This window comes from Ammospiza nelsoni, chromosome 7 (genome assembly GCF_027579445.1).
Source record: "Ammospiza nelsoni isolate bAmmNel1 chromosome 7, bAmmNel1.pri, whole genome shotgun sequence".
Taxonomy (NCBI): domain Eukaryota; kingdom Metazoa; phylum Chordata; class Aves; order Passeriformes; family Passerellidae; genus Ammospiza; species Ammospiza nelsoni.
Genome location: NC_080639.1, coordinates 19,723,882 through 19,746,080, shown reverse-complemented (window position 1 = coordinate 19,746,080; position 22,199 = coordinate 19,723,882). Strand labels below are relative to the sequence as shown.

Genomic DNA, 22,199 nt, shown 5'->3' with positions numbered 1-22,199 from the left:
GTAAAAAAGTGTTGACTTGCAAATACACATCCACCAGTGCAAACAGAAATGGAGAATTCCCAGCCATAGCACACTGTGTTTTAGACAAAACTTGTATTCCATATACCACTTTAATATAGCTGGGGAAATGTTTATTTTTTCATATGAAGATGCAAGCTGGTACTTAGGTAATTTATACTTTATTTCTTTCTTTGTTAAAGGTTTCTCTTTGGACTCTGGTAAAGGAATTGTCTCCCAAGATGAGATGACTTTTGTGTCTGGTGCCCCAAGAGCAAACCACAGCGGAGCAGTAGTTTTACTAAAGAAGGAAAAAAATCAGAGAGCACTTTCCTTGGAGCACATGTTTGAAGGAGAAGGGCTGGCCTCATCTTTTGGCTACGATGTTGCTGTTGTGGACCTCAACAGTGATGGGTATGGCTGTGATTAACTCCTGCTGCTGGAATAGCGACCTTGTTTATTTCTGCTTTGGTTTTTCACATTAGAAATACAAGAAATGACAAAGCCCACCTTCCATGTTTTCCTGGAGGAAATGGTGAGCGTCTTGAGAATCAATCAGGATGGAGTCTACCTTTCTAATGAAGAGTTTTATTTAAACAATTATTGTAAACAGAGAAACAAGAAACCAGTCTCATACCTCAAGAAGACCATAGAAGGTCCTTGTATGCCATCAAGGGAATAAACCAGCTTGCAGTGTCAGCGGGGCTGTTGATGCCCAATAGTTTAATGCACATTTTAGTCTTTGTTCAACAGCTCTCTGGGCAGCTGATCTTGAGCTCACAGTCTTAGCAGTTATTCTTCAAAGTTCTCCTACAAAAGCATTGCCTTTTCTTTTCCCTTTTCATCCTAAGCTGGCAGGACATCGTTGTTGGGGCCCCGCAGTACTTTGACAGAAGTGGGGACATCGGGGGTGCCGTGTACATCTACATGAACCGCCAGGGCAAATGGGCAGGGGTGAAGCCTCTTCGCCTAAACGGAACCACTGACTCCATGTTTGGACTTGCAGTAGAAAATGTTGGGGACATTAATCAGGACGGATACCCAGGTAAATGGAAAACAATGACAATAAAAATGTGTGAGATTGTTTTGCCAATGCCAGATTGTAACATCTTACCCTTTGATTGCATGCTGCAGAAAGAGCAAGAATGATTTTAGATGTTGCAATTTATTTTCACCAGATATTGCAGTAGGGGCTCCGTACGATGGTTTTGGCAAAGTATACATTTATCATGGATCCAAGAATGGAATAAATACGAAACCAGCACAGGTAATGAAATAACCTTTACTATTATAATCATTCTTGAACAAAATGAAAGGAACGACAGGGCTATTATCCATCTTGCTTTCCATTGCTATTACTGGGGTGTTGGGTATACAGGAAAGTCGCAGGGCCCTTCAAAGATTGCATTGCTGACAGGAAAGATTAGGAATTCTTGTTATTAACAGATATTTTTATTTCTCTGGCCATCCATTGGCACTAGTAATATGTGCAGAAAGAAAAGATGTATAGATCTGGGTTTAAAAAAAAATCTGGTGCTTGCAAAACAATTAATTTCTTTGTTTTCTCTTTCATTACTACTGTTTCACTTCCTTCTTAAAAATGTTTGGTTGGTTGTTGTTGGGTTTCTTTGGGCTTTTTTGTTTGATTTTGAGGGTCACTGTGTCCAGACTTCATTACTCCCTAGAACACTGCTTGAATACTTTACAGAATGCTTCTTCTGTTTTAAGTGTTCATAGTCCATAAATACTGTAAATAAACATGAGGATAATAAACATTATGTAATAAACATAAATTCTCAGCAGATCAGTAATTTCTGGTACTCACTGCTATTGCCAAGTAACTTCTTGGAAGAAGAGCAAATCGTCCTGGCACTTCAGTATCCTTTAGCTGAACTGAACACAGAGATCCTATTTCACAGGTCCTGCTTCATTGTATCTTTTTCCCTCTTTTGTCTCTGACTGTAAGACAGTTCAGTTGTTACTTATTTTACCTTTATTGTTTTCAAATGTCTGTTTGCTTTTTAGATTCTTGATGGTGAAAAAACAAACACCAATTTCTTTGGTTACTCTATTGCTGGAAATATGGACCTGGATAAAAATTCCTACCCTGATGTTGCTGTTGGTTCCCTGTCAGATTCTGTAAATGTGTACAGGTATTATATAGAACCTTAATTAATTACACCAGGGCTTTGGGACAAACAACTTTACTTTTCAGGAAGAACAGCCCTCACTACAATTTATGCTCCCATCTCTAAGGTGTACAGTATCTGTGCACATAATAGTAATGTTCCTAAATAACTGGAACGGTGCCCAAGAAAAGCAACTCACATGGCTTGTGGAAGAGAACAGAGTAGGTGGTAGAGGAGTTGGTCAGATTATTTAGCATTCTGCTTGCTCAGAAGGTGCTCTAATCTTTTGCTGATAAAGGCAGGACAAAAACTTTTACCAAGGTGAGAACAAAAACCTCTTATGGTGACAAAGAGTAAAAGGAGTGGCCCAGTTAAGTGGAGCAGGTGGTTTACCAGCTATTTTAAACAACCTTTTGATGCTTTAATGAGAACAGGATCACCTCATTCATTTGTTCATGTTAAATGTCTTCTCCCTTCCAGAAGAGAAGAGACAAGTTGTCAGGCAGAAGTATGGTTACAGCCTACATGCAGAGGAAGCAGGAAATATCATTTCCCACAGCCACCAGGCTCCAAATTAAAGCTCTTGTGAACATGAACCTGAATGAACTGTAGTACCTATAGTTGTTCCCAGGGGCTGAATTACTACTGGTGGTAGAAACCACCACTGAATTTTCTGGTTTTCGTAAGTGTAAAGAAAAACAACAACAACATCACATTAGTGTAGCCTGCTTCCCACTCAGGATCTGTAGTTGTTCTCAGTAACCTTTGCTTAGCTTTAATAGTTTTCAGGTTTTTTCTAACCAGTGTCAAAGCCAAACTCTGTGCTTCTTGAAGTGTCTTTGTTGCAAATCAGTGCAGGGGTGGAGGGAATCTGTTATTCACATTATTTATTTAATTAATCTTAACAGAAGCAACTTCTTTTTTTACATCTTCTTTTTATTCCCTGTTTTTCCCCCAAATGAAGATCTCGGCCTGTGATAAGCATTAGAAGAAACATTACAGTACAGCCTGATAGAATTGATCTAAAGAAAAAGAACCCTGAGGACCATGGTGAAATCAGGTAAATGGAAAAAGAAATTCCTCTATCAGAAGCCTTGGTGTATTGAGCTTTCTACTGTCAAAATTCATTCAGTGATCATGTTTAAGTGAAGGGATATGGGAGTCATGCAGGTTAAGCAAATGTATCTGCATATGTTCATTTTGACTTCCTGAATTTCTTCAGCCTACTGTGCTAAAGACAAGGTGTGGAATATGTCCTTCTCATAACGTTCATTTTTGAAAATTAATGTCACCTTGCCTCTTCAGACTTCTAACACAAGTATCTTGTCTTGAATAGACACATGACAGCAAATGCTGAATTGCTTATTAACCATTTTTTCTTGCTTTATAATTCAGTCTAGTAAGCAGTAAATACCACAGTCATAAGATTGATCAGTTGAAACTTTTCATTCTGTTGGACCATGCCTTAATAAAAGTTAATACTAATTTCTTGGCACTTTTTACAGGATGGATGTGAAAGCATGTTTTAAATATACTGCAAACCCTAGAGATTTAAATCGAAGAATAAGTAAGTTCTGAAGATAAGTATTTTTGATCTGTTTGTCACATGGTTTGTTTTTGGTTTTTTTTTTTTTCTTTCTTTAGAGTTCATCATGGAAACATATTACTCAAATTATAGTGAGTCATCTCAACAGTGACTGACAAATTTAAAATGTGACTCAGTGCTAAGCTCAGCTGTTGCACAGTCTGTATTTAGAGCCATGCTGGTGTGTTAAGCTGTTCTGTGGATGACAGACTAAAGCTTTTTAAGTAATACAACTGCCAGTGAGCAAATGGCTTCTATACAGACCCAAACCATTTTGCTTCTCTAGGTTAGTGCTGCTTTAGAGAATCCCTAATCCTTTTTTAAGGTCAATTTTATACATCCTTAGTGAGTATTATTTCTTATTGGAGGCTTACCCTATGAACCTGTCCTGTATTCATGACAATGGTTTTGTGGAAATCATTAACTGAAATAAAAAAATCTGCATTAATAGGAGAAGACTGGAAGACTATGCCATAAAGATGTAAAGCACTTGCTACAATGCTGCTGTTACAGCTCTTGGAGAACTGTGTAGGATTTTGAGAGGAAATGAGAAGAACTTTAGGCCAATGACCCTTTTTCTCCTGTGTTGTCTTGAATTTCTCAGTTACTTTTAAAATCCAACGGCTATGCCCAAAGGAGTGCTGGTCCTTTAGCAGGTGAAGTGTTTGAAACAGCTCTCAGTGCCTTGGCACACTCAGTGCTGTTTCCATCTGTGCAGAACTGAATTAGCTCGGTGAAGCAATCATTAAAAGATGCACCAAGTTCAGAACTAGAAAAGCATACCTCAGCACACAACTGGACAGCTCTAGTCACACTTCTGCTTTCAGTGTTGAAATTACCAATGTATCTTGATCTCAGAATCGTGCTGGCTCTGGCTGGGGTATTTACAGCGGGTAGCTCAGCCCTCTGCTGGCTCCATACAGCAATTACAGCTCCCCCAGCCAGCCCCCATGCCCAAGGGAACGCTTTACTTTGGGAATAATAGGATTTGATTTAGAAATTTTCTTTAGATTTACACACGGGGTACCTGGCCCTCAACTGTGGCAGGACAAAACTGACATGGAGAAGTTTGGTTTTTTTTTAAATGACTGAAAACAGTTTGTGAAGCCCAGCACTGTCTGGAACAGTCTTCTAGAATAATGCTTAAGATGATATCTTGTGCAATTAAAGTTCTTTTTAAAATGGTTCTTTTTTTCATAGTGACCTACTTTATTTTTTCACACAGAGATCAATTACACGTTTGAAGTGGAAAACGAGAGGCGGCAGCTGGGCCTGCCCTCCAGGGTGCGCTTCAGGGACCACTCCTCTGATCAGTTCACTGCAAGTACAACCCTCAGGGGACAGAACTCATGGGAGTGTGTCACTGCAAAGCTTATACTGCAGGTAAGGGAGAGTATTTCGTTTATCTTTCATTTAGATCCACTTCAAACAAAAGAATGCTCTTTTTTTTTGGCAGCCTCATGGAAGGAACCTTTGTATGTAATTTTGTATTTAATTTCAAAGTCATATGCAATATAAAACTTCAAAAATAGAAACCCACCATAGTTTACTATTCTCTGCACACATGCTGCTTCCTCCTGTTGCCTTTCTTGCAAAGTATGGATAAAAACTGTAGCCACTGCAGCACACTCTGGAGGTCAGTAGAGCTGAACTAATTTAGAACAACAGAGAGCGACTAAGTGCCAAAAATGGAGAGCTGCTTCCAACAGAAATAATTGTTACAGATTTTTATAGTGTGACTGTTCAGGAAAATAATTTTAACCCATGGGTTTTAGAGTGGACAAATGGGCAGGACAAGAAAGCTTGGTATGTGCTCTCTTGATTTGGCTGCTCTGTAGTGGCTCCTAGAGGTGGAACTGCTTCAGAGGCTAAACAGATTCCCTCACCATGGCTCAGCAGGAATGAGGCAGCCTCCAAGGCTGCTTTTGACCACAGCAGATTAAAGAACTTTAATTTATGAATAGAATAGAATCAATGAATGGTTTGGGTTGAAAGGGACCCTAAGGATCATCTTGTTCCAACTCCCATGCCAGGGGCTGGGACACCTTTTATTAGACCATGTTACTCAAACCTCTTCCAGTGTGTTATTTTACTATAGCTGTGTGAATTTCACCTGCCTGAATTATTGTCTGTGGTTCAAAGGAATTCTTAATGGTGAGACAAACTGTCAGATTGGGAAACCAGAGGAAAAAAAGGACAATAGCACTGGGCTCTTTGTGTTCCTGCATGTTTAGAAAATGCTGAATTTATATAAAGTACAGGTCATCTTTGTGTTGCTTTTTTTCTCCTCTGCACTGTACACTAATGATGCAATTTAAAATATTTTGACAGGAAAAGATTAAAGATAAGCTACGTCCCATTCCAATATCAGTCAGTGTTAAAATTGCTGGCCTGGAGTCACCATCCAAGAGAAAAGAGAGTGCACTTCCAGATCTTATACCAATTCTAAATTCAAATGAATCTGAAACAGAGACCACAAAAGTAAGCCTTTGATATATAATACTCACAAAAATCTGTACTTTTACAAATAACTTAAAGACTGTAGAAAACTAAATTATGTCCAAAGGAAATAATTGGGGTGGCACTGGACATGTAACTATTGGATTATTATTTTATATTTTGTTCTGAACTTCTTACAACATGTTACAAACTATATCCTGTGTTCTTCTGCAACAAGTGAAGATGGTATAGCTCCTTGGTTTCTTCCCTCTCCCCAATAAGTTTAAGAGGAAATGTACTTTTGATTAAAAATAGAAATTCATTGTCTATTGTTGGGAATATTTGTCCAACATAAAAAGATAATGTTCACTCTTAATTCTTCCATGGTTAGGATGCTGAAATGGCATTTGAGCAATGATTGCAGCAGTGACATAGAAGGGAGGGAATAACCCCATTAAAAATTTTCATTTCCTTGATGCTTATTGGAGAATCACACTAAAGATGTATTTTCTCATAATAAGGGCACCTCTCATTTACAATTATCTAACTCTGCTTGTTAGTCACATTTAAAGTTCTGAACTACCAGCATCAAGAGCTGTATCTCACAAAGCAAAACTCAACTCAAGAATTAAGTCAGGTTGAAATCTGAACTCTGTCCAGGAAAGTGCCTTGTGAGTTCCATATAGCTGCTTTATTCAGTGTGTTTCAGGAATCTGATTTTAAGCTACTATTGTGTGTCAGGTGGTAAAATTGGTTTGGTGTTATTTAGGTGGAGTTCTTAAAAGAAGGATGTGGAGAAGACAATGAATGTCACAGCAACCTTAAGCTTCAGTACCGGTTTTGTACGAGAGAGGGAAATGAAGACAGGTTTACTTATTTACCACTGTAAGTCTCGATTAATGCACTTCTAAAGTTCAAATTATTAACAAGTCCTTAAAAGAACTTTTAGGAGAGGATTTTGGAAAAGAAAGCAGCTTTTTTCTGTGTCTGGCAAACAGAGCCCTTGATAGTAGTATTGATTTGTATGACTGGGAAAAAACCTATGCATGTTCATAGTTTGACTGTGCATGTTCATAGTTTTACTAGAGTTCTCCCCCAATATGAGGAAACTGTATTTGGATAAACAATCATAAGAAGCAAACTTGCATACACGTTTGTTTTCCTAATGCACAGAACCCTGTACTTCCCGTTTCTGTAGTGAAAAGGGCATGCCAGTGCTTGTTCTGAAAGACCAGAAGGATATTGCCCTGGAAATAACGGTGACAAACAATCCATCTGATGTAAAAAATCCACAAAAAGATGGTGAAGATGCATATGAAGCCAAACTAATTGCAACTTTTCCAGACAGTCTGACATACTCTGCATTCAGAGAGATGAGGAGTTACCCTGTAAGTATTTTTAAGAGAAAAACTACTGAAAAATTTAAACTATTTCCAGCATATTTTTACTTGTAAATGTGTTCTGTTCAATCAGGAAAAACAGCTGACATGTGGTGCTAACCAAAATGGCTCTCAAGCAGAGTGTGAACTTGGAAATCCTTTCAAAAGAAATTCTAATGTAAGTTGCACTTACTTTACTGTAATGTAAGATCTCGTTCTGACTGACCTCAGTCATCCAAAGGTCCTGTGTGTTGCAACTGGAAATCTGATTTGGATCTGTCTTTTTAACTCTAGAACTTAACACTGAAATGTTCTATAACATTTCATTTATCGATATATCTTATAAAGAGCTCATGTATTTCGTTATCTTTCTTCTTGTTTAGGTAACCTTTTATCTGATCTTAAGTACCACTAAGGTTAATGTTGATACAACAGACCTAGACATTAACCTGAAGCTGGAAACGTAAGTTTTCTTCATGTGCGTGCACCTGCACTTTGCTTTGATATACAGTTGTAAACGTTTTGAATTTATTTGTTTGATTCATGGAAGTAATTTAATAGTAGAGAGAAACCCACTACATTTGTAAAATAAACACCATTGTTTCCTTTTCATTGTAGAACAAGCACTCAATCTAATTTGACTCCAATTACAGCCAGTGCTAAAGTGGTTCTTGAATTGCTTTTATCAGTCACTGGGTAAGTGTTGATAGCATGACAGATTGGGGGGGTCTGGGGACAGTTGTGCTTCAGACTCATTAAAATCTGATTATTCTCCTTTCCCACCCCCACCTGAACAGAGTTGCTAAGCCTTCTCAGGTATATTTTGGAGGTAACATCATTGGTGAGAGTGCAGTGAAATCTGAAGATGATATTGGAAACCTCATAGAGTATGAATTCAGAGTGAGTAATTTAGATTGATGCCAACAGCTGCTTTTAATCAAATGCACAGCTTCTTGCTTTATGCATATGAGTATTTTTAAAAGTTAGTATAATGGAATTTGCTTTCTTTGGCCCAAAAACCTAACTTCCTGTTCAGAACATGCAGTTTGACTGTGGACTAAAGCTTCTTTAGGTGTTGATATTTTATCAATTTTATAAAAAAGAGGTTGGGAAAACACTTTCAGACTTACAAGAGTAAGAGCTTGTTCTCTGTGTCAGAGTTCATCAGAAACTTGCAGTTTGCCTCACTTACGCAACTGACTGATTTGTTAACTCTAAATTTGGATTGTCATTTCACATGAAGATTAATTTCTAAAAATCAACCACTAAAAGTTCATGGTAGGGAATTCTAATCCTTTTATGTATTTACTTGCTCCCCAAGTATGCTAGTTTTAGTATATGCTTTGTCTTTGTACTATTTTGACTGCCTTTCATCTGATCTAAGTTTCCTGTTAGCTGCATGCTTAAAGCTTGTCCAAATCAATAATGTTTTCAGGAAGAAAATCCCTCTGAAAAGTATTTCACGGTTTAAAGAAGGTTTATTTTAATAGGTAACTAACTTGGGCAGACCACTGAAAACATTTGGCACTGCTTCCCTGGATATCCAGTGGCCAAAAGAAATTATTAATGGCAAATGGCTGCTTTATTTGATGAAAATAGACTCCAAAGGCTTGGAAAAAGTCTCCTGTCAACCCGAGGGTGAAATCAACAGTTTGCGTGTTGCGGTACGTTACCCTGTGTTCTGTTGGTGAATCAGTACAACATGGAAGCACCCCACAGCAAGTGAGAGTAGGGCATGAGAGCTTGCCTCTAACTTTTTATCTTAAGCAGCTCACAAGCACTATACCAGGCCAGTTATCTGTGAATAAGCCTATCAGGAGAATTCTTAACAGCTCATGAGGCTGATATGCCAAAGGATAGATGCTATGACACAATGACTGTTTATGCAATGGGCACTGCTGTCATAGGCTCTTACACAGGATGAAACTGCTGACTGTTCTAACAAATTTCATCACTATTATTGAAAACTACTCAGTAATAAAAGTATCTGAGTTCTTACTCAAAAAACAACAAATCACTAAATATCTTCCCAGCCTAGGGGCATTCCATGTCCTTTTTCTGAAGACAAGGAACTTGAACCTAAATTTATTTATTTATAACAATTATAATGAGAAGCAATTTTCATAGCCCTGGATTGTGCCTGTCTAGCAAAATCTTTTTCCTAAAACTTAAGCTGTATTTTTTTCTTCATATAATCTTAAGATTATATGGGAGGAATTTTTATTTTCCACCATTAAAACTGCATGCACATAAACCTGTTTTTGTCAGATAATTGTATTAGTTAATATTAACTTGGAGTGTAATTAGTATACAGTTAAAAAAACCCCTGCATCTACTGACCATAGCACATTCTTACTCTTTTTTAAAAGAGTACCATTAATACTCTTTATCTAGAAATAAAAATGGAAATAGCATTGAAAGCTTTATAAATCTAAACCTCCCTTTGCCCTATTAAAGAAAATAGTCTGTTGGCCTTTCTTTTGGTAATCTCAAATTCTATTCTTAGCAGTAAATGTAGTTAAGTAGGGCTATATAATGCTATCAGTCATGTGCTGATTTTGGAAGAAGAAAACACTGAGCTCTAGTTTCTCTGCTTGTATGAATTAAAAGATTCTTACGATAAACTGCTTTTTCATTTTTTACTTTTTCTTCTTTGTAGGAATCCCATAACTCCAGAAGAAAGCGTGAAGTTGCAGAGAAGCAGATTACAGACGGCCAGGCATTTTCCTTATTCTCAGAAAGAAAATACAAGACTTTGGTAAGGATATTGCAACAGCTCTATTCTTGTCAGATACCTCCCTCGGCACTCAAAAGAGGGCTTTTCTGAGTTTGGCAGAGTGAAAGAAATTATCCCTTTCCCTTCTTTTTATCTTACATCCAAATATTGATGCTTTTAAAATTCAAACATTTAGATCATCGACTGTGAGGAAGAACTAGGAAAGAATATCTGCATAGTTACTTAAAATAAGCAAGTAATAATATCTTCATTGTATTTTCCCATTGCTATCAGTACAAACAGATAGTGGTTCTTGCATGTAGGTATAATGCATATAATGCAATTTTTAATCTTGGGGTGAGGTTTAAACAATCTGTGAAGATGTGATCCTACTCACATGTAGAAATCTGCATTTGCAGAGCTGCAATGTGAATGCACGCTGCGTGGATATAAAGTGTCCCCTGAAGGGTTTTGACAGCAAGGCATCTATTGTGCTGCGTTCCAGGCTGTGGAACAGCACCTTCCTAGAGGTAAGTCCTCTTACCTGCCCTTCTTGAAAGGTCAGAGTTCTTTCCTGTTCTGTGTCTAATACTTGTGTTTTATTTTGGAACAGGAATACTCAAAAATGAATTACCTTGACATTCTGGTTAGGGCTTCTATCAGTGTTCCTGCTGCAGCTAAGAATGTTAAACTCACAAATGAAGTTGCTCAGGTAGGTTCAGTGTTTAATGCTAACCACGTTATGGTTGTGGTTGTTCTACCTTATCTCCAAAGGCCAGGAATGAAACAAATTTAAAACAAAACTAGCTAAAAGTTTAACTTTCTAATTGAGTTTTGAATTATTTTTAATTTTTACCCTTTAATGGGGTTGAACAAGTTAATTACCATATTGAAATGGTACCAGTGGGAACTTTTTCTTTAAAAGCGTTTTGTAGAAGACATTTTTTTAGAGGAGAGGTAAGACTATACAAATTGCAGCTTTCTAATTAAACATGTACCTTCTAAAATACTCCTTCCACATGCACATTTTCTGTCCTGCAGGTGCGTGTTACTGTATTTCCTGCAAAACCAGTAGCCCTTTATACAGGGGTTCCATGGTGGATCATTGCAGTGGCTATCATTGCTGGAATACTCATGCTTGCACTCTTGGTATTCTTACTATGGAAGGTGAGCTTTTATTAATCTGGTTATTTTTTTCTGGTCTATAACTGACAAGATAGCAGATTACTTAAGTATTTGGGACTCAAAATAGGGCAAAACTGCACAAATCACACATTATCAGTTTCTCCGTTCTGCAACACTTGGAATTAAAATGGTTGTACGGGCAGACTTGTTACATAACTTTTCTATTTTCACATCCTCAAAAGGAAGTATTTTGAGCTCCAGATGAACCTTGAGACAAATGTTCAGAGACCATAGTTTGATACAGACGGATAGAGCCATTGGGAGCCTCTGCAGTTGGGTGTAAAACTTCATGTGAGCTGTTTCGAAATGTTTAAGTTCTCAAAACATCAGAAATACCATTAAACTGACAGTAGATGAAAATAACCAAAAGCACAGTATTAATACATAACCATGTGTGCTAGTGAATTTCTTATTATTGCTTTTTTATATTAGAAACCTTAAAGAAATAAATAAAGAGGTCTAACAAATGGTTAACTATTTGCAAAAGAAAAAATTAAGTATCTTTTTTCTAATTACCTTTGTAAAAATGCCAGTTATTTGTGGTCTCAAGTATAACAGGAGCAATCCTTTCATTCTTAGTTTTCATAGGTTAGTAGTATTTGCTGTTATTGGATAGCAGAAGGTTATTTAAGGAAGAGGAGGCAAAGAATATCCTGTCTGTTACTTTTTTCCCAGTGAAACTGCAGCAGTTAGCTTTGAGGAGCTATTTGCTGCAATTTGCTTCCCTAGGATAGTTCTGATTTCCTTATTTTGTAAAACATGCCCAGCTGCTCCTGTTAATACTCCTGATGAATGAATACTGAGTGGGCTGTTAGGTTCTAACTACTAGTGTTTTACTGTGCATGAAAATACAAACATTTTTCACATGCACACACAGTGAAAAATGCTGCTTTGATGACACAAACTGTGCTGTTCTATGAAGGACAAACATCATACTGGAAAGACAGATACATCATTGGTTTAAGACAAAAGCTTGTATCGAAGGGGCCAAAGCAGTAACTGGTTTTCTTCTACACCCTGTGGTTTTGTCTGTCCCATGCACTAGTCCACAAACAGGTTTCTGTAATTGGGTTCTTTCTGCTCTTCACAGCTACCTTCACTTGCTATGGACATACTTTATTGTAGCTTTTCCTAAAAGAACCCCAAACAGATTCTCTACACATTTATCAAAATATCTCTGAAATAACAGTCTCAGGTTACACTGTTAATAAGTTATTCTATTCTGTTATTGTATAGATCAAGTTAGCCCAAGAAGTTTTCAGATCTAGAAACAGCTGAGTTCTTGTAATGAGTTTTTTAGTTTGGTTTCTTTGGCCCTTGAAGGGATAATGGGAAGACAGTTGACAGACTTAAGTCAGTTTTAAGAGGTTTGACTTCTTACAGTCCACAAAAAATGACTAAATACCTTGCTTCCTTGTAGTGTGGTTTCTTCAAGAGAAATAAGAAAGATCATTACGATGCCACATATCACAAGGCTGAGATCCATGCTCAGCCATCTGATAAAGAGAGACTTACTTCTGATGCATAGTACTGATCTACTTCTGTAATTGGTAACTGATGATATTTTTTAATTTCTAGCTGTGGCACATGCTATGGTTGCAGTGGCTAACTGTGAAGCTTTTTCTGCATAAGTTCTATTAACTTTTGGATTTCAAGCTATCATGCTTGCTTGCTCCTTCTGTTGACAGATTTTCAGCTTTTGGTGCATGTGAACACACAGAGGTTTACCCTGGTCTAAAATGCTTTTTTTTTTTTTTTAAAAAACATGGTGAGCTGTTGCAATGGGATTCAGTTTTTTTTTTTTTTTAATTTATGCTTTACCATTACAAGTAAGTCTTTGAGCTTGCAAGATGGGAATCAACACTGTAGAGTTAAGATGCAAAGATAAGACTGCAGCAACAATACATAAATTTGCTTTACTAACCTTTAGTGCATGCTGTACATGTTGCTTACATTGGAGAAGGGTTTTCATGAGAATTTACTTCTGTGGAAACATCTGTTTTACTCAAGTTCTAAGGTACTTCTCTAGGAACACACTTTGCTGAAGTTACAAGATGCATGATAATGATGATTTGTATTTCCAGCAACCTTTATTCCACTTATGTCCATGTATATTGTATCCATGAGTGTGCTTGGGATAAGGGAGGGGAGAGGAATTCTTAATGAATTATTTCAAAACAGTGTTTAATGAAACTGAGATGGCTAAAGATTTAGTCTTTGCTCACTGTAATTTTTTTAAAATTCAGTTCTCAGTTCTAATATTAAGAAACCTCCAAACCGTTGACCAAACAGAACCAAAAAATCCAGCACCCTAAATACTGTGAAAGAAAACTTGCTTGCTTTAACATGTTTTTACCCCCAGCAGTATCTAATGACAGCTGGATGGCACAATGTCTCTTAACCTGAATCTTGATCCATAAGGATGATCAGTGATCCATAAGGATGTAAAGCTGAGTGTGTACCATTCATGATCTTTATATATTGTGGCCATAGCTTCCTTTTGTTTTGGAAATCAATTTTAGTCTATGCTTTGATGTTCACAATCACTTTTTACAGTGGCTTTGAATAAAAAACTGCAGAGTGCAGAGAAGCTGTTACAGGTGTCAGCCAGGGCGACTTCCCATGGCAAGCAAGACTCATGTTTCTAACACAGCATATGTGTAGTTAGTTCAGGTGACTGAAGTGGAGGGGGTGCTTTGAAAAGCAAGGCCCTTAGGGTAACTTTTTTTGAATGTCCTGGAAGTCTTTCTGTACATTCTTAAGGGTAAATCATGTCATCATCCAGGAAGACACTGAAGAACATACCTACCTTTGATTCAGGAGAAGCAGCTCTCCTGTGTGTAGAAGTAAATGTCCTCATTAGATGAATTAACAGCTTTGTACTGGAGGGAATCTTTTTAAGGTATTTTAAGGTATTTGATTACCATGGATAGTCAGAGCATGCCCTTTGTCTTTAACTGCTGCTGAACAGCTAATGCAGACCTCCTGGCTCACATTTTAACAGCTAAATATGCTACATTTTCGGCCTACATACTTTTGTTTTCAATTTTCTTACCTGCATATTTGTGTGAAGGAAGAATTTACTGCCTCTACAGTTGTAGTACTTTGGCAGCAACTCGGAGCTGAATTGTTGTTCTCCTTCTGTGCGCAGTGCGGGTTCTTCCGGCGCGCCAGGTACGAAGACAGTGTCCCCCGCTATCACGCTGTAAGAATTCGAAAGGAGGAGCGACAGATCAAAGATGGGAAAAGCCAAGACCTTGAGACAAAACAGTGGTTCACCAAATGGAACGAAAATGAAAGTTATTCTTAGGCAAAAATGTTGTTTATCCACAAAGTTCAGACAGAGGTTAAGGTTTTCATTAACGGAATACTGATGGAGTTAGACTTGTGAACACTATACACATTCACCATTTGATTGTAGATACTACTACTTATATTGAAGCTTTTATTTGCACAGTTAAAATGGCTTCAACAGACTTCATTTGCCTTATTTAATTTCCACACTGCCTCTTCATCCCCCTTAAATCTAACCCACACTTCAGATAATATTATGCTGATTTGGGGTCTTTTCTGCAAAATGAGCAAAACCACTACAGCAGACCTGATCCTCCTGTGATCCTGACTTTCTTCCTAGTTATTTAAGGCATGCATGATTAAGGTCAAGATGAGTTCTCCATTGTTCCCTCAATGCACAGTGCTTTACAAACACACAGTGGCCTTATCACACTTTGTTCAAGTATAAGTGAAGACCTGCAAGTCTGCTTTAGTCATAACCTTTGCCTGCTGCAGTAGTTAGGGCTTAACAAAAAGCATCATCTTAAATTACATGTGCAATGGGTCATGTTGCTTGATTTTGGGCTCTTTTTTTTAAGATCAGATTGTGTGATTCTTGCTCACAACAATATACACAGGTTTTTTTTTTTTAAGAGAGGCTTGAATATTAAATGTACTTTCTGTATATATATATTTTAGTCATTTTTGTATTTATTTTTATTATAAATCATTGTCTTTGACTAACTGGTAGGCTGAAGACTACTGAATTTTAAAAACCATTGTTCTGGTTTTTATGTTTCTGTGCTTGAACTTCAAATTGAGACCTGAGGCTTTCACCACATTTTAATAAATCACTGAAGGTGCCAATGCTTTCTAAAATGTAAATATTTATGCAAATGATGTGTATGGGTGCTTTCTTTTCCTGATGCTTGTAACATCAGGTCCTGTAACATGATTTGTATACTACTGTGGACTGTTTAACAGTTTGGACACCAAAGTGAAGTAATGTTTTAGATACCATTTCATCCTCACTGCAAGAAAGTGAAAAGTCCTTTGGAAACCTCTTTCCAGCTTCATAAGGACTTCCTGGTCGGCAGAAGGCCTTGACTACTGCAGCTGTTGTATAGCACTTGGAGGCTGGAGATGCCTTACTTACCTTAATTGTCAGGATCTGAGCTGATCCACGTTGAGACTGCTGAATCATCTTGAATACCTGAATGTTGATAAAAGTAGAACCATGTTATTAGTAATTGGTTATTGTAACATAACTGAGAAAATGATTTAAAGAGGTTACTTTTTAACCCATATTCTAAAGCTTTGGTACTATTTAGGAACAAAGATTTAGTTCACAGTTGTGTATTCCATGTGGAACAAAATTCTGCTCAAAAAGTATGCATGTTAATTGCTTGAATTATGAACTATGCAAAAACCTCTTGGTACTTTTTCTCCTCATAGGGTAAAAACCTGCTAGGAGGGCAGTTGTCAAATGTCTTATTTTTACTGCTAACTTTGAATCTTGGAAGGTGTGGTCACCTAAAAAGTTACCTTTAGTGTTAACTAAGATGAGTCTATTAAATAGAGAATCTCAGTATGTTATGACCCTGACTTTATAAACTCTTACATAATTATGTATTAATATCTTTAGATAATAATACATAATTAATTATGTATTAATATATTTTAGAATCCCAGCTTATTTGCTTAAAGGCTCAGCAGCATCAGAAGCCAGGCTAATCAGGAGCTAAGAAGCCTGAGAAATACCCCTGAGTATAAAATCAGATTGTGACCCTCATCTAAGAACATGAATGTCTTAGCAGTGTTAAAGTTCTTGAAAAAATAAGTCACATCACTGGTATATTTTTATCTCAAACTTTGTTATACCAGCTACATCATTCCATGATTAGAAATTACCTGTGGATATTTGTATAGAAGTGTGAAATAAATTTTTTTAAATTAAAGATGGTCTTGGTAATAGTGATTGTATCATACTTAACTGAGGTGGCCACAGCTAAGTTCCCCAGAAGAAGAGGCTGAAAGTGGCAGGCTCTAACAGGTTCTCTCTCAGCACTGCTGCCCTGCTCTATGCAAGGGGCAGACAAGGAGCAGCAGAGATAAGGCACAGCCTCAGGCTCGCAGGCTCTCAGCTGCTTGCTGCCATTGCCAGCAGTGTAGGAGTCAGAGCCCCGCGCACCGGCTCCCACCGGGACACGGCTCCCCTCTCATGCTGCCCCAGAGCCCTTCCATGCAAGCAGCCTCCTAGAGATCTTCTTAAATAGTGCCAGACAAGTATTTAAGTAGTGGAGATGGCTACATCCCCCAAAATTGGTCAAGGATTTTGCATACCTATTTGTATTTATTTAGCAGTGGAAATTTGATATAACACAATTGCAGGGTAGTAGAGAGTCCACCAAAAAAGCCCTATGGAAAAGCCAGAGTTATGCAGGGAAAAAATCCCCCCAAACCCAACAGACAAAATGTGGCTCCACCTCTAAGATCTTAGCCCTCACTGGATGCTTTTACCCATTGTTGCTGAAAGGCCTTTTGATGCAACAAAGCCCAAACAAAAAGGTTAGCTGGATATATGCTAGGCCACTCCTTGTTGTTGAGGCCAAGCAGCTTCCAGAACTAGACCCAGAAAATGTTGCTAGACCCTTCAGCACATCTCAAAGATAAGAATTCAACCTGCTCTTATTAAGCAATTACTCTACATGCTGGCCACAAACATTTGTCTACAAGAAGACAAAATATCAATTGTCAGAACAGTTAAGTAGCTGATCATAGTAACTTCTGAGCAAATCTGTTATACTGGGCTTTATATATATATGCTCATATATACCATACACATAATAGTACTAGATATAGTCTATACAATATATACAGTGGTGCAGCACTCTAATAGGGTATGTGTCCAAAATGTATGCATATATGTGATACATAAAACTTAGTGTTCACTATATATAATGTGTGTTTTATATCTATACAAAAATATACACACTCTATATAGTCCAAAGTAAGAAACAGAGTGTTGGTAAACTGCAATGCTTTCCCATACATTTAACTGTTGCAGCACAGCAGACACCTTATAAGAGAATATACCTTTCAATTTAAGGGACCACCACAGCTCAGTTCCAGTAGCCACCTGTCTATAAGTTATATGTGGAAAAGGCAACAGGGTGCTCAGTTGAACACAAATCAAGAATCAGCACATGAGGTAAAAGAAGCTCCTGAAAGGGGCACTGGACCCCAATCCCCATAAAGCAGCCTTGTTGCAGTGCTGATGATCATGGCTGCAGTGTGTCCTCACTGCACAGACTGCGCACAGCCAGGGAGCTGCTCGTGTTCAACAGCTGCAGTAGCTTTTCCCAGCACAAAGCCAGCGTGTCAGCAGTTGGTCTGGAGAGACCAGGAGACCAAGCTGTGACAAACAACCAGGCAACTGCAGGCAGTGCTCTGAGCCAGCCTGTGGTGTGGACACGCTTGGCCGTGCCTCAGCTGCCTCACCAGACAGCAGGGCTGTGTGGCACAGCAAGAGCACGAGTGTGTTTCCCTCCAGGGATTGCAGAACCGGTTGCTTTAGTTTTTTTATTCCAGTCCTCAGATACCTTTCAATGTCTATCTTTCCAGGCCCCGGAGTCATAATTCATACTATACACCTTTTACAGGCTCATAAACCTTGCTGAGTCCTAACCTTGTAAAAAAACCACCACAAAACTCCTTATCCCAAAGGACTGCTGCTGTAACGGGCCTTAAACCCCAGCCAAGGTGTGACATTGTCACTATGAAGGAGTTGGGGACCTGCAGTTTGCATTTTTCATATTGCAAGAAAGACCCCTTTCTCCCTTTTCTAGCTCTGCAAAATATTTGTTTGCAAGCAGCACCTTTTCAGGGCCCTACCTGCCTCAAATATCCCAGAAAACATAGAGAACAGATTTTTGCAAGAAGTGTCCTTGCTGCTGCAGACCAAGATAAATCCCTCTCATCGCGGATACACAATGCTAACTATGTATTCTATCCCTCAATCCCAGTGTCTTGGGGGAACAGGGAAGGAAGGGACAAGAAGTCAAATACTTTTGCTAGGAACATATGAAATAATGCAACTGATAAGTTGATCAAAAGAAATGTTAGCAGGATACTGCTTGGTTTCTTAAAGTGGTGGGGTCCAACAGAGTATCCCAGTACAGAGCTGAGAAGTGCATTGCTGCCAGCCTGCTTACAAGGCACTCTGCCCAATTCCAGCTTAGCAAGGAAGAACAACATGAAAACAGCCACGCTGGACCTGACCACAGATCCACCCGGACCAGCAGTCCACCTCTGACAGCTGCTGAGAGCTGTCTGCAGTGTCCACAAAATCCTTTGCTGTTCCTGCTCCCCTAAAATGTTAATGCTTAACTTCAGTAGCTGTGTAGTGTATTTTTGCTGTATCCAAAAGACATCCATAGAATCCTAAGAGTATCTCAAATTGGAAGAGCCCCATAAAGGTCATAGCTCCTCACAAAAAAGAGATCAAAGCCACACAAACCAATGTTACCCTAAGAGTTTGTCTAGCATAGCAAAAGCAACTTACCAACAAAAACCTAAGGATGAAGACAAACCTTAGAACAACAAACGATTGGTGCAGGTTAGGTGCACAAACTGGCTAGATGGGCCAGGGGACTGTGCAGGCATTGCAGCCAAGCACATAAACCACGGAAAGTAAAGAAAGAAATATTCTTAGGATACTCATACCTAGCAACTTAAGCTTTTTTCTTAATCTGAGCTGCACCTACTTTGGAGGACCTTAAGGAAAAGGAAAAAAGCACTAGTACATGCAGCACCCAAGAACTGATGACTTCCAGTAACATCTTAACAAACAAGAAACTCTTCCTATGTAACACTCTGCAATATTAGATCTTAAAAAATAAATAAAATTGAAATTCAACTAAACGTGTTTTCAGTTCTTTTGAGGTCTGAATTGTTCTGTCCCATTTAAATTATTGATCCAGATGTATCAAAATTTCAACACCACCAATAAGCATGAATGAAAGAATGAAAAATGCAAAATAATGAAAATAATACATTTCTCCTTTTTGGTTTGCATAAAAATTTACAGAAATTAGTACATTATAGCTCTGGTCAGTGTCACACTTGATCATATCAGAGCAAGCCCCTAGAAAATCATCAATGAGAGAAACAGGTTTTAGGAGAGAAAGAGCATTCAAAATTTTCTCCAGTATTCTAACAGAACATGTTTACATGGATCAGGATCTGATCAATTGTTTAAACAAGATGAGGAAACACCATCAGGTAAATAGAGAGGTTCTTATCTGAAAACAGCATTGAAAGAATTATCCACCATTCTTTCATCCAGTTACTTCTGTGAATGCTCATCCTGCACAACTTTTTCTAAGAAAAGTGCTCTCTGTTTACATGACTCTGTATGGTCCCCAGCTTACAATGCACAATGATTTATTTAATCTCTGGCAGCTTTTGCCACATCTTGTGCCTGGGGACTGCTGTCCAAAGATAACTTTAGGCAGAAGGCCAGTTTTGAAGGCATGTCTGTAAAGCTGAAACACCAAACACCACAGTAATATACACATCTAAAAGATGAAGCCAATCCAGAGCCGCCATAAGAAATTGCAACAGTTTACAAAGACTCCATGTACTGCTTGTAGGCACTGCTTTAAACTAGTGCTGGCTCACAGCTGAGAGGCCATCATAAAGTGGCTTTGGGCACAGCAATTCTCAAGTACAAGTTCCAAACTATTACAAACTTGAGCAGCATGAGCTCCTCCTTGGTGTTCCAGGAGTGGCCTACAAGCAGCAATGAGCAAAACCTGCCAACAAGCTGTATTTGCAGAAGCCTTGCAGAGCCAGACAAGCTGTTTGCCCCATTAGCCAGAGCAGAACAAGCCATTCAGTTTGCAGCATAAAGATTAAGGTATGGCTGGATTACAAACCAGATGAAAAAAACAGTCCAATCCTGCTTCATTCTCACTCAGTATTGGTGCAGTTCAGGAAACTGCATCTGGATGCTGACTGAATCAAATGTTTTCTGTATTTCAATGCAACATGAACAAGAAACAAGACAGCCGTAAATGGGAGGAATCCAACAAAGCACTGAAGGGATTAATGTGATTGCTGTATCAGAACTGCTCTAGTGGATGCCACAGGATATCCATCCCCTCTCTCATGTCACAGACAAGTCCCAGGTACCAGGTAGGAAACCAATCAATACTGAAAAGTTGATTTAATAAATTTATGGGGCGAATACTAATATCCACAATAGAAAAAGGAAATGAAGGCAGGGCATCATCCACTGTTGATATTGTTGTTCTCTCTTTTCAGGAATGGCACTGGGAATAATAAGCAGCACATCTCCTCTGGAGATCAGGTTAGCCATCAAAAGACTGCTTATCCTTCTCAGAGGAGCAACCATTGCCAGCACGAACCAAATCTGATTCACACATCAGCAAGTTCACACAGGCTGGAGACCCTCACTTCTTTTCTGTATTTTAATCAATATGGTAACTGTAGCACATTCCACACTATCTATGTTTCTTCACTGTGGGTAAAATCTACTGTTAACAGTAATTATAAGGGAAGGTCATGAGGGCACCTTGCCCACTGAAATGCAAAAGGTAAATTGGGATAATGCTTCTTATTGAACAGTATTTCAGTATGGTGTAGTGTGGAGAATAACTTGATGGATGGCACTGTTGAAGAAGCCTTCCTGATACATATTATTAACATTTAGCAAAAACCATAATAATTAGGTAACCAAAAATTTCTCTCCAATTTCAACTGGAACACAACATTAACCTGTTTATAGGCAGAGAAGCAAGAGGTGAGCACACTGTCACTCTGTGGAGCAGCTGAACCGACTTCAGACATGGGGGAATTGTGATGGTGCATTCCCTCCCACACCTCCTCAGGCCTGCTCTATGATTTCAGGAGTTACCTCCCTCAGCTGCAGTGCTAATGAAACTGCACCACTGCTACTGCACTTTTCTCCCTCAAAATTTCCAGCACTTTAAAACTTGTTTTATGGCTAGGATGGAAATACATTTTTGACTAAAGCCAAGCATTTCCTGACCCAGTACCAAGAGAGGCCCTTTGAACTGTGCCACACCCCAGCAGGTGTGACCAGCACCTCTCAGGTGGGACACCAGCTGGAGCTCATGACCCCTCAAGCCTGCCATACACGCAAGTCCATCCCCCTACAGCCCCGGAGGAGCAGCTCTTGCCCACTGAGAAATGTAAAAGGATTTGATGCATTCCACCGAACTCAAGGGGAACTTTGCAGAGTAACTTTGTACACAGGTATAGATGTACACACCTCTGTGCCTGGGTGTGAATTATGGCCAACTCACTAACAGAGTGAATCTTGCCTTCAAACTCTGCTAAGGCATGAGGTTAAACCTGTATCAAATACTAAATTATTAAAACAGGTATGCTTACCAAAACAAAGGTAGAATTATTGAAAAATTCATATTATTTGAAAGTAGCTAAGTGCT

At 38.6% G+C, this 22,199-nt stretch overlaps 1 protein-coding gene across 5 annotated transcripts in view; it reads left to right on the top strand.

Annotated features, from left to right (window-relative positions):
- ITGA6 (integrin subunit alpha 6) overlaps positions 1–16,661 on the top strand; it is a 42,343-nt gene extending 25,682 nt beyond the window's left edge. For 4 of the 5 annotated variants that reach the window (XM_059475516.1, XM_059475515.1, XM_059475517.1 and 1 more), the window contains exons 6-25: positions 201–411; positions 849–1,042; positions 1,176–1,264; positions 2,023–2,150; positions 3,091–3,186; positions 3,632–3,693; positions 4,937–5,094; positions 6,043–6,192; positions 6,920–7,035; positions 7,349–7,538; positions 7,624–7,707; positions 7,913–7,992; positions 8,148–8,225; positions 8,327–8,429; positions 9,020–9,193; positions 10,189–10,287; positions 10,665–10,775; positions 10,859–10,957; positions 11,287–11,412; positions 14,582–16,661. In XM_059475516.1, the coding sequence (XP_059331499.1) occupies positions 201–411; positions 849–1,042; positions 1,176–1,264; positions 2,023–2,150; positions 3,091–3,186; positions 3,632–3,693; positions 4,937–5,094; positions 6,043–6,192; positions 6,920–7,035; positions 7,349–7,538; positions 7,624–7,707; positions 7,913–7,992; positions 8,148–8,225; positions 8,327–8,429; positions 9,020–9,193; positions 10,189–10,287; positions 10,665–10,775; positions 10,859–10,957; positions 11,287–11,412; positions 14,582–14,740 (2,507 nt within the window). In that variant the 3' untranslated portion in view covers positions 14,741–16,661. Of the gene's footprint in view, positions 1–200; positions 412–848; positions 1,043–1,175; positions 1,265–2,022; positions 2,151–3,090; positions 3,187–3,631; positions 3,694–4,936; positions 5,095–6,042; positions 6,193–6,919; positions 7,036–7,348; positions 7,539–7,623; positions 7,708–7,912; positions 7,993–8,147; positions 8,226–8,326; positions 8,430–9,019; positions 9,194–10,188; positions 10,288–10,664; positions 10,776–10,858; positions 10,958–11,286; positions 11,413–12,850; positions 12,981–14,581 lie in introns of all 5 variants that reach the window. The other variant, XM_059475514.1, reaches the window with a different exon arrangement.
- Positions 16,662–22,199: the final 5,538 nt, after the last annotated feature.